The 13648-nt window shown below is 55.0% G+C and overlaps 1 protein-coding gene across 1 annotated transcript in view; it reads left to right on the top strand.

Moving 5' to 3' along the window:
• Positions 1-5956, top strand: part of ATP8B3 (ATPase phospholipid transporting 8B3) — a 70680-nt gene extending 64724 nt beyond the window's left edge. Inside the window, exons 25-28 of the mRNA XM_054013297.1 lie at positions 1198-1437; positions 3233-3371; positions 3861-3991; positions 4892-5956. Of these exons, the coding sequence (XP_053869272.1) occupies positions 1198-1437; positions 3233-3371; positions 3861-3991; positions 4892-5158 (777 nt within the window). The 3' untranslated portion in view covers positions 5159-5956. The remainder of the gene's footprint in view (positions 1-1197; positions 1438-3232; positions 3372-3860; positions 3992-4891) is intronic.
• Positions 5957-13648: the final 7692 nt, after the last annotated feature.

Below are 13648 nucleotides of genomic sequence, written 5' to 3'. Positions count from 1 at the left end.
TTTTCCTGAGATGCTCTGCAGCTGCATGGGAATCTAGCAAGGCATGACAGGACAAGAGCCGAGGAAACTAACCCCAGTTGATTAGGGATGGGAATTGTCGTCAGAAGGCGAGATTTCCAAAAGCCCTCAGTGCCTTCCTAAATCCACTCTCATTGACGTCAGTGGGAGTCTGAAAATCGCACCTGGATGGGTTAACACACTTTGCTTTTGGTTGATACTTTCTTTAACTCAAACACCTAACAAGCTGTTGGGACGAAAGTGCTCCATGGTAAAGATTCAGCACCTCCTGCTCCTTCAGTTAAGGGCCAAGAAAACTCCCCATCCCCATTTCTGGGTCTTCCTATGAGACTGCCAGCAAAAGCAGAAATTTCCTAAAGTAAAAAGCCAGGCAGAAACTCCCCACCTTGTTTTGAAAAGCACCTTTCAAGCCTCCTGACTGGCAAGCTTAGAGAAGCAAAGCAGGGCACAAACCCAGATCTTTCCCTTTGTGGGTCACTTTTGAGGAGAACACAATCAACCTGGTTATGAACCCTCCAAGGAGAGGTCAGCTCCTTGCAGCATCTCTGGCTCAGTCTCTCCATCTTTCTTTCCTCCAAGATGCTCCATGGGACTTAAAACCCCAGAAGGGTCGGGGTGGAAGGGACCTCGAGAGGTCATCGAGTCCGGTCCCCCCGTGCTGAGGCAGGACCCTGTCTACCTTCAGGCCTGGCCGTGTCCCTTCTAAGTGTCCTTGATCAGATTGTGCCTGGTACTTCCGTGCCTCTGAACTGCTCCCCACTAGGAAATGGTAGCAAGGGCTCACAGCACCCCGTTTGTGAGCGGGGGCTGTGCTCCATCTCCCCTGTACCCCTCAGCCGGCTTCTCCTCCATCTTGTGTGGTCTAGGATCTAGGCCTCGGCATTTTGAGCTCCTAGCTGCGTGTGAAGGCCACACACAGAGATTGCATGTGTCCCTAGCACTGCAGCACCCCAAAATCTCATGCCCCACGCCCAGCACACGTGGGTGGATGGCTGGCTCCCCCACCGGCCCCTCCCTAATATCTCTTCCACCCCTCCACCATGCTCATGTGGGTGGGCTCCTCCTCACTCCAGGCTCATCATGCGTGCGTGTAACATGGCTGGGTGGGTGGCCTCATTAACGTAGGTGGCATCTGCGTGTCAGAGACCCCCATCTCCCTTTCTTCTGGCTGCGCGGCAGGACGTGAGCGCGGAGAAGAGCCTGCAACTCCCCGAGCTCTACAAAGTGGGCCAGAGAGACGAGCTCTTCAACTACCGGGTCTTCTGCGTGACCCTCCTCCACGGCACCGTCACCTCCTTGGGGAGCTTCTACATTGCTCTGTGGGCCTTCGAAGACAGGGTCGGCAGCAGGGTCGTCGGCGATTACCAGTCCTTCGCTGTAACAGTGGCCACCTCGGCCTTCCTGTCTGTCATTGTTGAGGTGAGCCTCGAGTGCCCCTGCCCCATCTCAGAGCAAGGAGCTGGGGGGGGGTACCCTCGAGGACAAAGGTAGCAGTGGCTGGAAGGGTTCCCTGGAAACAGCCAATGGCCACGTCGGGGGAGGTGCTGCCATTGGAAGGGAGGTTGGCTTGGCTTGGCATTAGCTGTCGCGGGGGGCTGGCACGAGTTGGGGAAGGGGCCGGGGCGGGCGATGAAGAAGAGGCCGTTTTGCGGCTGTGAGGCACTGGGTGAGGAAACTGCTTTGTAGGGCTGTTGGGAACCCGCAATTCTGGGCAAACAGTTTGTTCTGGATGGGAGCAAAGCACCACCATTTCCCACGGAATGAAAACCTGGAGAACATTTCTAGTCAGGGCCAGCAAAACGTTTCGTTCCAGGAACAGTCCAACGCTTGGGGTCGAGAAGGTACAGACGTGTCATTCCCACGTTACTGGTTCTCGTTCGTTTCAACGCTAGTGTATTAAATATAGGAACGTAGGGAGGGACCGTCTGCGGATTGATTCCAGGCCATGTCATTGCAGGAAGCCCAGCAAATAACCCCATTCACAAACATCGCCAGCTCCGGTTGTTTGCCCCCCCTGCTTTTCTTAAAAGACTGTTCCAGAACTTGCCTCTGATGGCTGGAAACCTTCTCATTTCTACCCTCAATGCATCTGAGTCCATAGACACGTCTACTGTTAAATGTAACACTAGAACTGAGGTTTCCCTCTACTCGAAAAGTAAAACTGAAGTGAGGAAGTTGAACCGTTGTGACCGGGGCAAAGGGAGACGTTTCGGCGTTATTGAACTGAAATGAGAAAGTCGAAACAATCCCGTTAGGGTTTTCCCATCAGAAATGGCATTGAAATGACCGTGGGACATTTTGATTTTGGTGAAACTGCGTTCCCTGGTGGGAAACTGCTCTGTTGAAACCCCTTTAAACCCCTTTGCGCCTCCCAGCCTAGGAGATGAGCCTGCGTTACATTAGGGGAAGTGTTGGAGATCTCCCCTGTTGGTTCCACCCCTGCCAGCGGGTGACACAAACACTTCCCAGCCATTGCTAGCCCTGGCCGCACGCCGCTAGCATCAGCAGTGTCAGGGGCCCTATACAGACAAGCCCCTCTGGCGAGCACTGTGTTCTTAGGGAACATTTCCACTGGCACTGGAGGTGTAATTTCCAACGCCAGGAGCTCTGATTGAGTTAGTGCAGCGTGGCCCTGAGGCTGCCCGGGTGGCAGGAAGGGATAACCGCCCCAGGACAAACCCCTCTGAGATGCTAGGCGTGTCCTCGGGGCGCCTTTCCCCTTCTGCTACTCATGCAGCTGCCCGAGCATTTTCAGTGCACTGGCTACCGCAGGCGTGTCTGTCTGAGCAGCAGATCACAGCTCCAGCTCCGAGGTAGACCGGCCCTCACCCTTTTTCAGAGTAGGTCTAATTGACACGGGGGTGGGGGGGCGATTTTTCAAAGGGCTGATTGGATTTGGGTGCCCCCTTGCATTGACCTTTAGATCCCATCTCTGCTACCACCAACCGGACTGGCCCATTTGGCAACAGGGACTTTCCTCAATGCTCAGCTGTGGCCTAACAGCAGGAGCGTTAACGGGCCCAGAATTAGGCCCGAGACGAATGCTGGGGCCGGTCCCCCCTGCTGGGTCAGAGGCCTGGGAGAACTCTCCTAGGCGAAAGGCTATGCGAGCAGCTCTGGGGAGTGGAGGCTGCCGGTTCCTGGACTCAATCCCAGAGCTGGCTGCAGAGTCTAAAGGGTTAACGGGCTGCTGGTTCTGCTTCTTCCTGGACAGATCATCATGGACATTAAGTTCTGGACCATTCTGACCTTCCTGACCGTCTCATGCAGCTTTCTCTTCTTCTGCCTCTTCTCCTTCCTCACCCAAAATTTCCCGGCCTTCAGAGAAGCCCCGACCATCTTCCGCTTTCCAGGTCAGGTGCCCCCACGGACCCCAGGGTGGAGGGGCTTGCATCTGGGGTCGCTCCCTCTCCCCACTCCCACCCTATTTATCCTGAGCCCTCCTCTCTCGCCCCCCTGCTCAGTGGTGTCAGAAGCAGGAAGTTGGGGCCACGCCGACCCCTCCACGTCCTGGGGGTGTCGTGAGTGTTCGGAGATACCGATCCCCTCCGGCCCCGTACAGCTGGGGGGAGCTGAGTCATGATCCCATTGGCCTTGGGCAGAGCCCTAAATCCATGACTGATCCATTCCTGCGTAACCCTGCCGCCGCATGGGCCCGTGGGCTGTGCTAGAGCGGTGTACTGATGCCGTGGGAGCTGGGATGATGCATTGGACGCTGCAGTTGCCTCAGGGTGAGGTCTTGGACCTTCTATCTGTGCCGAGTGGGCCCTGGGTATAGATAGAGTCATTAGGGTCTTTCCCATGTCCTGTGCGACTCACCCTGGCCTGCGTCCTATTGACAGATGCCTCCCAGAACGCCCTGACTGACCCGTACGTCCTGTCCGTCGTCCTGCTGTGCGTGGTGGTGAACACCATCCCCTCCCTCACTATCCGCCTGCTCCGCGTTATCACAGGCACCGGCACCATTCAGGATGTAAGTGTGGCTCTGGGCGATGGGGTGGGAGACCAGCGTCTTTGAAGGCCCCTCCCTCGCAATCCTGGCCCTGGGCTATTCTCGAAGGGTCCGTTGCCATGCCGACCTGTTTGCCAGGCATGTCAGTATGTCTCTAGCCTGGGTGTGGCTGGATTTATTAAAGGGGTTGGCCAGTGCCGTACATACTGGGATAAGGACAATCCACTCTCATGCTTCAGGGCACTAGATGATCCCCTTGGTAGTCAGGAAGAAATGAGCCAACCCACCACTGGCACATATGGCACGATACATTGATACAGGCTCCCCCAAAGTACCAGGTACTGGCCATGATTGGAGCCCAGATGCTGGGCTGGAGTCTGTCTCATTAGACATGTCCTACGGCATCTATGAAAGGGCCCTTTCTGTATTGCCAGTGTGATGCCCTCTCATCCTTGGCAACAAGATCCTGTGTGTTCATTGGAGTTGACATCTCCTGGCCTTTTCTCATTGCATTGTGGTGGGAATGGCCAAGCATCACCCGTTTACCCCCATTGTGAACGGGGGAGCAGGAATATACATTGCCAGCACCCCCTGCTTTCCCCTCCCGGCTGCGGGTAGGCCTGATGGCCTAGCAGCAAAGCCAGCTGAATCGGTGCCCCCCACAGGCTGAGCAGCACTAGTGGGAGGCTGCTTCCCCCGGCTCTGCTCGCTGGCCAGCCTGCGCAGCGGGGAACCAGCTCTGCCCATGTGACAGCTGGGAACCTGAGAGCTGAAGAAACTTGTCCCAGGCCAGACAGGGAGGCTGGTGCAGACCCCAGATCTCTCAGACTGGTGCCTTCACCCCAGGGCCAACCTGCCTCTCTCAGCCCGCCTTCTCTCCCTTTGGGGGTGGTGACGTTTCTCTCCTTGGCCCCCCTGCAGAAGATTAGCTCCAGGGACGTGCGGGTGGCGGAGAGCACCGTGGAGCTGAAGGCGCACTTCCGCAGGGGCTCCTTGCAGCGGCGCTCCAGCTACGCCTTCTCCCACAAGGAGGGCTACGCCAACCTCATTACCAGGGGCGCCAGCCTGCGGGTGAAGGACTCCAGGAACCGAGGCCCAGTGAATGCCGACAGCTACCAGAGCGTCCTGCTGCCCCCCAGGGAGGGCACAGCTTCAAGCCCCAGTGTTTTCCTAAAGGAATACAATTAAAGGGATTTTATGTTTCACGCTGCTTTTGGACTTGGGAGACTGCTTCCCAGCTGGGTCTGGAGGCTGCGGACCGTGGGTGCTAATCAGGCACTGAACGAGCTGCCCGGCTCCTTTAAGGGTCATTTTTTCTATTTTTTGACTGCCAGAGAAGTACTCCTTTGCCAACCTTTCTGAAGAGCAACAGTGACACCCGGTGGCCACTAGTGTTATTTGCAGGCGTGCATTACCTGTGGATAGTCTCTCTGGAACCCTCATTGCTGTTTCAGGATATGGGTACTGCATCATGCCAGCTGCTGTGTCAGGGAGGAGTAAGGGTCTCTGGGCAGGAAGATAGTGCCCTTAGCAACACTGATGTATCAGGCAAGGACCATTCATGCTCTGACCAATTCAATCTTTCACACACTGTGCTCAGACTCTCCTGACTTGGCAGGAGTACGCAGAGCGGAAGGATGGTGGCCTCTTTCTGCCCCAAAGCTCACCTCTCGAGCTCACTAAAACAACCTCTGTGTTGTCATGAACTAGCTAGTGCTTGTGTGCGCAGCTGCCCTCTCCTGGATGGACTCGGAATTGCTCCAGCTGTGGGTCATAGGCCCTATACTGTTAACAGGGATTCTAACTGACCTTAAAAGACCAAGGCCCGTGGCTTTGGAGCAGGAGGATACGGATCTTGTATCTGCTACACCTGTGAATGTGCAGGCAGCCAGCGCGTGCAGCAGAGTAAGTGGGTGTGTGTCTGGCCCCAGCTTGTCATGGTACATTCCGTGTTCCGAATTAATAAAGTACCCCAGTACAATAAGAGCTCTGGGCCTGGCTATTTAATGCTATATGGGTCCTCTTGAAGGGCTGTGTGGGGATGGACTGCACCCTCAGCAAGTTCACGGATGACACTAAGCTGGGGGGAGAGGTAGATAGGCTGGAGGGTAGGGATAGGGTCCAGAGTGACCTAGACAAATTGGAAGATTTGGCCAAAAATCTGATGAGGTTCAACAAGGACAAGTGCAGAGTCCTGCACTTAGGATGGAAGAATCCCATGCACTGCTACAGGCTGGGGACCGACTGGCTAAGCAGCAGTTCTGCAGAAAAGGACCTGGGGATTACAGTGGATGAGAAGCTGGATATGAGTCAGCAGTGTGCCCTTGTTGCCAAGAAGGCCAATGGCATATTGGGCTGCACTAGTGGGAGAATTGCCAGCAGATCGAGGGAAGTGATTATTCTCCTCTATTCGGCACTGGTGAGGCCACACCTGGAGTATTGCGTCCAGTTTTGCTCCCCACTACAGAAGGGATGTGGACAAATTAGAGAGAGTCCAGTGGAGGGCAACGGAAATGATCCGGGGGCCGGGGCACATGACTTACGAGGAGAGGCTGAGGGAACTGGGCTTGTTTAGTCTGCAGAAGAGAAGAGTGAGGGGGGATTTGATAGCAGCCTTCAACTACCTGAAGGGGGATTCCAAAGAGGATGGAGCTCGGCTGTTCTCAGTGGTGGCAGATGACAGAACAAGGAGCAATGGTCTCAAGTTGCAGTGGGGGAGGTCTAGATTGGATATTAGGAAACACTATTTCACTAGGAGGGTGGTGAAGCACTGGAATGGGTTCCCTAGGGAGGTGGTGGAGTCTCCTTCCTTAGAGGTTTTTAAGGCCCGCCTTGACAAAGCCCTGGCTGGGATGATTTAGTTGAGGATTGGTCCTGCTTTGAGCAGGGGGTTGGACTAGATACCTCCTGAGGTCCCTTCCAACCCTGATATTCTATGATTCTAAGACCCTTCCCTCCTGGGAAGTCCCCCATCCCCTCCCTGCATTTCTGTCATGGAGCTGGATGTCTGAGCTTGATCTGGGTCTGGCTTCTCCATGGTGTGCTGCTTTGGGAAGACTGTTTTTTCTAAGGTTTTGGTGCCCAACCTCATGCACAGGCTGCCCCACTCTATCCTAACTATTGCCACGAAGCTAGGGGAAAAAAAGAAACTGCTTGTTGGACTCCCTGGCTTTGCAGGCTCATCCTTTGGTGTGCCTGTTCCCCCACAGGCAGCAAAGAAAAGAAAAGAAAGAAAAAAAACTCCCTGGCTTTGCAGGCTGCCAAAAGGAAAAATGTGCCCTTTTAAAATCCTGAGGTCTTTGCTTCTGGTTCAAAATGATCCCACCTCTGCCACCATGTCAAGGCTGAGTCCCCACTCCGGCACTCTGAGTGCAGGAAGTGGGGCCCACAAGGATTCTAAAAATTAATACTGGCCACTCCAGGCTTGTATTAAACTCCCAAGGTTACAGTGTCTCTCTGACCTTGGCTTGGTAAATGCTGCCACCACCCAAATGCAAAAAACCCCCTTGGACCCAGGAAGGAGCAGTTGGGAATTCCTCCCTGTGGGCACCCTCAAGCCCTTTCACCTCCTGCTCCGGGGAAGAGCTGAGAAAGAAAACAAAGGAAATGAGCTGTGGCTACCAGCTAATCAAACAACATTCCACAAACCTCTTAGGACACAAAAATCCAATCCTGTTCTTAAAAAAGGTCAATTTTATTAAAAACAAAAAAGGAAGAAAATACATCTGGAACTTAGGCTTTTGCTAGATTTTAAAAGAGCAATTCCCAAAAATTAAGCCCCCAAACTAGCTTTCTTGGGGGTTCAGCTTAAAGGTTACAAGCAAACGAAAGCATCTGGGGTTAGCACAGAGGAGTCCACAAGCCTTAAAAAATAAACAGAAATAAACCTAGTTGCGTCTTTCTAAACATTCTAATTTACTTACATATTTGGGTTGTTAAAAGTAGTTCTAGATATGATCTGATGACTTTCATATCTGGTTCACAGCATTCCTGCTGCCCCGTCCCTTCAGCCCAGAGAGAACAACCACAGACAAAGGGAAAGTTTTGTTTTCAATTTAAAAAAGTTTTAGACTTTCCATTGGCTTTTTTGAGCAGGTGCCCACTTTCTTTTTTTTACCTCGGGAACTTTTTAACCCTTTACTGGTAAAGCAAGTAGAGAACAGCTACCAAGAGGGATTTTATAGCTAACTGGCTGGCTGGCTGGGTGTCCATCAAAGGGAGCTATTCCCCCCCCCCCTTCATTTATGACACCTTGTTACTGGGATTGGTAGCAGGCTAGAGCCAGGACCCTTTAAAGATGCTGTCAGGGGTATTTTCTCTGGACCCAAAGGCCCAGCTGATGCTGCCCGACCAACAGAAGGATTCGAACATTTCCTTATTCGGAGTCTGATTCAAGGCCTGTCTGGGTGTCATTGAGACGTCATGTGGGGTGGATCCTTTCGCAGGATCGGGGCCAGATCTGACATTTCCCTGCTGAGGTGCCAAGCGGATGAGACTCCATTGTGCATTTCTGCAGCTGCGTCAGCTCCTCCGGGCTGATGGAGGAGCAAAGTCCTCCAAACAGGGCTGCTGTTCAGGCTGTCTCATGAGACCAGGCCAAGCAGGTGTCCCCCGGACCTGGAAGGCAGCAGATTGAAAACCCATCTAGAGTCTGGTACCCAACAGGTGTTTATCCTTTGGAACTCCCCACCCCGGCTCTCAATGAGACAAGGAGCCTAGCAGGAGAGGTGAGAACACTGATTCAGTAGAGGAACCTTCCTGCGACAGGGCACAAACCAGCTTCTAACTGGTGGGGTGAGGAAGAAACTTCCCACAGGGGATGATTATTTCATAATTGCCCATTAGGTTTGCTCTGTGCTGTCCTCTGTGCCATGATCTTGAATTACTTGGACCTCTGGTCGGATCCGATTTAGCATCTCCCACAGGCCTGACCCTGCACTCCTGGCAGTTAACGGGAGCTGGCACTGAGTTGGTAGATGCTAGGTCCCCGTTAGCACCATTGGGAGCGAAGGGTGAGGCTGTGCACCTCTGGGGGCTGGGCCCTTTGTCGGTGTGTTGAGCAGACTGGACCCATCTGCCCTCACCCCCCCCCCCCCCCCATCTGTATTCATGTTCCAGCAACATGGCTGCAGTCACTTCGCCTGACTGTGATGGGGTGCACACACCCTGCACTGGACAGCACAGAGTTAACTCCTCATTGTGGGCTGCGGAAGCCACGCCCCCACGTCCCTACTGGGCATGCCCCAAGTGCAGTGCTAGTATAAAAGGGAGCAGCCCAGTTCAGTCTGGGGCTGATTGTTGCAGTGGGAGGATGCACGTAGCAAGCTCCAGTCTGAAAGCAACTACAGCCCCCGGCTGTGGAAGCCAGAGGTGTTGAGACTCGGGGAGATGCCCCGATACTTGCTGATGCCCCAGGGGATTCATGACTACTGAGAACAGCATGGGCTGGAGACTGTGAAGACACCCAGGAGTCCTGGTAGGAAGTAGCCCAGGGGAGGGACTAGCCATAGTCCTGAGTGTAGTTGGCACGTTGTGGCTGGATCCCTGCTGACTCAGTGGTGAACTCACTTGCTGTTGTCAGGGCCCTGGTCTGGGCCCCGCTACCTTGGCTACCACCCACCCCCAGGTGGTGGCACTGGACCTTACAGCCCTGAGGTACAGGGCAGCTCAAGGGATGGGGTGCACTCACCCTGCACTGGATGGGGACCCCCCAAAGGGCGGGTTGACATGTGGGTAGGAGATTCCCAGGGAGCTGGGCATCCTGCTCCTCTCCATTCCTAATATTGTGCCGAGATTCATCGGTTGTAAGGCCGGAAGGGAGACTTAGCTCAATCTGGTCTGAGCCCTGCATGACACAGGCCATTCGATCGCACCCGTCCCTCCCTGGAGGGAGGCCAGGAACTGGGCTTGGGCTAAGGCAGGTTCCAGAGAGGCAGCCAAACTGGATCTGAAGACCCCAAGAGCTGCCAAATCCACCACATTCCAGGGGTTAACACCCCCCCCTCCCCCCACACCCCCCCGGCTTCAAACCTGGGGCTGTTCTTCTCGTTGGCCGTGGCCTGGCTGGAGCGCCCAGCCCTGGGCTCTTGGTCTGCTGTTTGGTTTGATTATCTGGGTTACTGCAGAGCGGAGGGGCCCAGCCAAGGATCGGGGCCCTGTGGGGGCAGGCGTTCTACGAGCGTGCGCTGAGAAGACGGCCCCTACCGCAGGGAGCTGGCAACCCAAGTCTGAGGTGAGACAGCAAGCGGGTGCAACCAACAGGCGTGGGGAGGGAGTCCAAGGTGCTAGCCGGAGGGTCCCGGTCAGCGTGAGGAGCAGTGCTTAGTGTCCGTGCCATAGGGGTGCTTTGCAGGCCCTGGGCCTGGGAGTGTTTGAGGGAGGGGCTGGGAGGACAGGGCCATGTCCTGTGAAGAATTACATGGATTCTGTCTATGAACCCGGGGCAGCATGGGAGAAGGCTCCCAGGTGCTTGCTGGGTAAACTGACAGCTTGGCCAAGGGGGTTGTGGGGTAAAGGGGTGGTCAGCATCTCACATGCAGGTGATGGGGAGGCTGACCTTAAGAGTGGAAGGCTGGTCCAGTGGTTAGAGCACTAGCCCTACACTTAGGGGGCTGAGGGCCAATTCCCTGCTCCACTACTGACTTCCGGTGTGACCTCAGATAGTCACTTGGCCTGTCTGTGCCTCTGATCCCCCTGGGTGGCACAGGGATGGTAACCCGTCCCGGCTCACGGGGGAGTCTGGGGATAAATACACGGGGGGACCGGGTCAGTGTGGGGCACAGAGTGAGGGCTGGGAAGTGGTTCACTGACGGCCCCATCTCTCGTTTTCAACGTCAATTGGAAGCTCTTTGGGGCAGGGCTGGTCTTTGCAGTCTGTTTGTTGAGGGCTGGGCCTAGGGGACTCCCGATCTGGAACGCCCTTGCGGTTCGTTCAATAACAAACCAGTGACCGAGAGAAATGAAACAAACTGCAGAGCTTTGGTAGGGCGCTGCTGCACCCAGCCGTGGGGTGTCTTCCCCCCCACCCCCCGCCCCGCACATCTCCAAATTCCCACACTCTCAACACCCTCCCTTATGAGGGAGCGTCTCCAAATCACAATCTTTCATAAACGATGCTCCTGGGTGTTGTGCAAGTAACAATTGGTTTGATGTAGCGGCGCGGGGGGGGGGGGGGACGGACGTGTCTGAGGCTACAAGCGAGTCAGGTGACCTGGGCAACGGTGTCAGGTGTGGGTGGAGGGGGGGGTCCCAGCCCTTGGCGTGAACCCCCCCAGAGTCCACAGATGAGGTCGGCAGGAAAGGCTGGGGGAGGAGGCTTCTCTAGCCCTTCTCAGGGTGGGTCTCTTGCTCTGGAAACCCCCCTCCCTGGGCTCTTCCCGAGCCCCGGCAATGCAGCCACGTAGGTGCTCGTCTCCCGCACAGGGCCGTGTCGGGGGTGGCCGGCTCCCTCAGCTGGAGGGGCAGGAAATATAAAGGAGACACTATCAATAGTGCGAGCCCAGAGCTGGTTCACAATTGCCCCCTCGTGGTGAGGATCAGCAGTGCAGTGAGTCCAGGCTCAACAACAATTCTGACACTCACACACAGGCCCTTATCTCAGGGACCTCCGTCTCTAGAGGGCCTATGTCTCAGCCTGCCTAGCATCACCGGCGAACTGGCTGGCAGCTTTGCATGGCACTCGGTGTGTATGCGGCACTTCGATTTTCTTTTTCTTTTTTCATTTTGTCCCATCCCATCATTAATCAGGTGATGGGGAGGCGGGGCTTAGAGGGGCAGGCTTGTCCAGTGGTTAGAGCACTAGTCCTGCACTTAGGGGCCGAGGTTTAATTCCCTGCTCTGCTAATTCCAGTGTGACTTTTTGAACAGTCCCTTGGCCTCTCTGTGCCTCCAAGGGCAGCTTTCTACCTAGCCAGTGATTCCCCCAGCTAGCGCCATCCCCCTAGTGGGGGGGAAGCTGTATTCTTTGTCTTGCGATTCCTGGGGTTCCACTCAAATGAAATGGAGGGTTTGATTTTTACCAGTGGGCCCAAGGAGCAGAAAGTGTGTGTGTGTGTGTGTGTGTGTGTTAAACACCTACACAACACCCTTATCTTCAAAAGCCTGCTTAGCCGGCACCCTAGAAACATGGAAACTTTTTATTCAGGTCAGTTTACAGTAGTTGTGCTCATTCTGTAAGCAGAGCCCTGAGCTGCGCTTGGTCTGTAAACGGCACCCTGGGACCCCCCTTTTAGTGACAATGTCTTCCCTGCCTCCATCTTGCACCAGGGCAGGAGGGGCTAATCAAGTGCCGATTGATACCTGCAGGTCAGTGACACCGTGTGCGCTGGCCAGCAGGGTCGGTTCCAGCTTTTTTTCTGCCCAAAGCGGGAAGAAAAAAAAAAAAGATAAAGCCGCGATCGGCGGCACTTCGGCAGCAGCTCTTCTGGCGGCGGGTCCTTCCCTCCGAGAGGGAGTGAGGGACCCGCCGCCGAACACCCGGATGTGCCGCCCCTTTCCATTGGCCGCCCCGAGCCCCTGCTTCCTTTGCTGGTGCCCGAAGCCGGCCCTGCTGGCCAGGGAATACAGCGCAGTGAGTCCCCCCACACGTCCTACCCCTACCTGCAGCAATCTCTTCAACCAATTGTGTGGACCAGCCGCTAGGCCGGGAGACAGCGACTGGCTCTCCTGGCGTGGTTTCATCTACACTCGCATCAGCTGCATTTTCCAGGCTATGGCTTTTGGTTTGCTGCAAGCTGATCAGGAGTCGTTCAACAGCAAACGAACTGCAGGGCTCGGGCTGCCCTGGGCTCAGCGTTTAGCAGCGTTTTGGAATCTGTATGCAGAGAAACGGGCGCGCCCTCGTGTGAGAAGTAAAACGTGTTCTTTGGGGGACAACCAGGAACACGCAGCGGCGGAGAGAGGGTAAATTCAACCAAAGCTTCCTCCCCATCAGGGACCAACCTCCTGTAACCTCTCGGCTTTGCAGAGCTGAGCTGGAAACAACATGAGACGCTTCCCGGTCAGATGGTACCCCAAATACCCATCCTGTATCCACAATCCATATCCTGGGTCTGCTGCTTCTCAGTGGGGCGGGGGGCTGATAAGGCAATGGACATTCCCCACCTTAAAAACAGTTGAAGGACATACAGTAAATCTGGCTCCGTTTGAGTGTTTGGATCCAAAGTTCCTGATTCAAATAACCCCAAACTCCGAGTTCTTCCAAACCTAGATCCCCTTGTGTAGTTGCCAGGTCATTCTGTGCCTGGGGTCCAAACCAGGACTTAGGGGGATGCAGTGTATGTCGACCCTCAAAAATCCAGATGATGGTACTAAAACTGGGAGCTAGAAAGCACCATAGGATCTGTGTCCAACAGCCACAATAAAAAATCCCCTTTGGATTGGCAATGCCGCTGGAAGGGTCACGGGCGGGGATTGAACCTGCAATCTCTGAATCACCCTCTAGTGCCTCAGCGAAGGCCAAGCCCATTGGAATATGCACAGCAGCAAACTCCAAAATCTCTTTACCTGCGCTAACCACGAGAGGGGGCAAAGAGCCATCCTGGGTTAGTCTGGATTACATCCTCTATTCTTGTGAACAGCTCCGTGGGGGCAAAGGTTACATTCTGCAGCTCCTCATTTGGGGGGGGAGGGGGAGCTGGGCTGCAAGGGGGCTCTGCGCCTTTGGGGTGGTATGTGTAA

The sequence above is a fragment of the Malaclemys terrapin genome, chromosome 24, assembly GCF_027887155.1.
Source record: "Malaclemys terrapin pileata isolate rMalTer1 chromosome 24, rMalTer1.hap1, whole genome shotgun sequence".
NCBI classification, from domain to species: Eukaryota; Metazoa; Chordata; order Testudines; family Emydidae; genus Malaclemys; species Malaclemys terrapin.
Note: the sequence above shows the minus strand (reverse complement) of the source record. Positions and strands in the feature narration are given on the sequence as shown.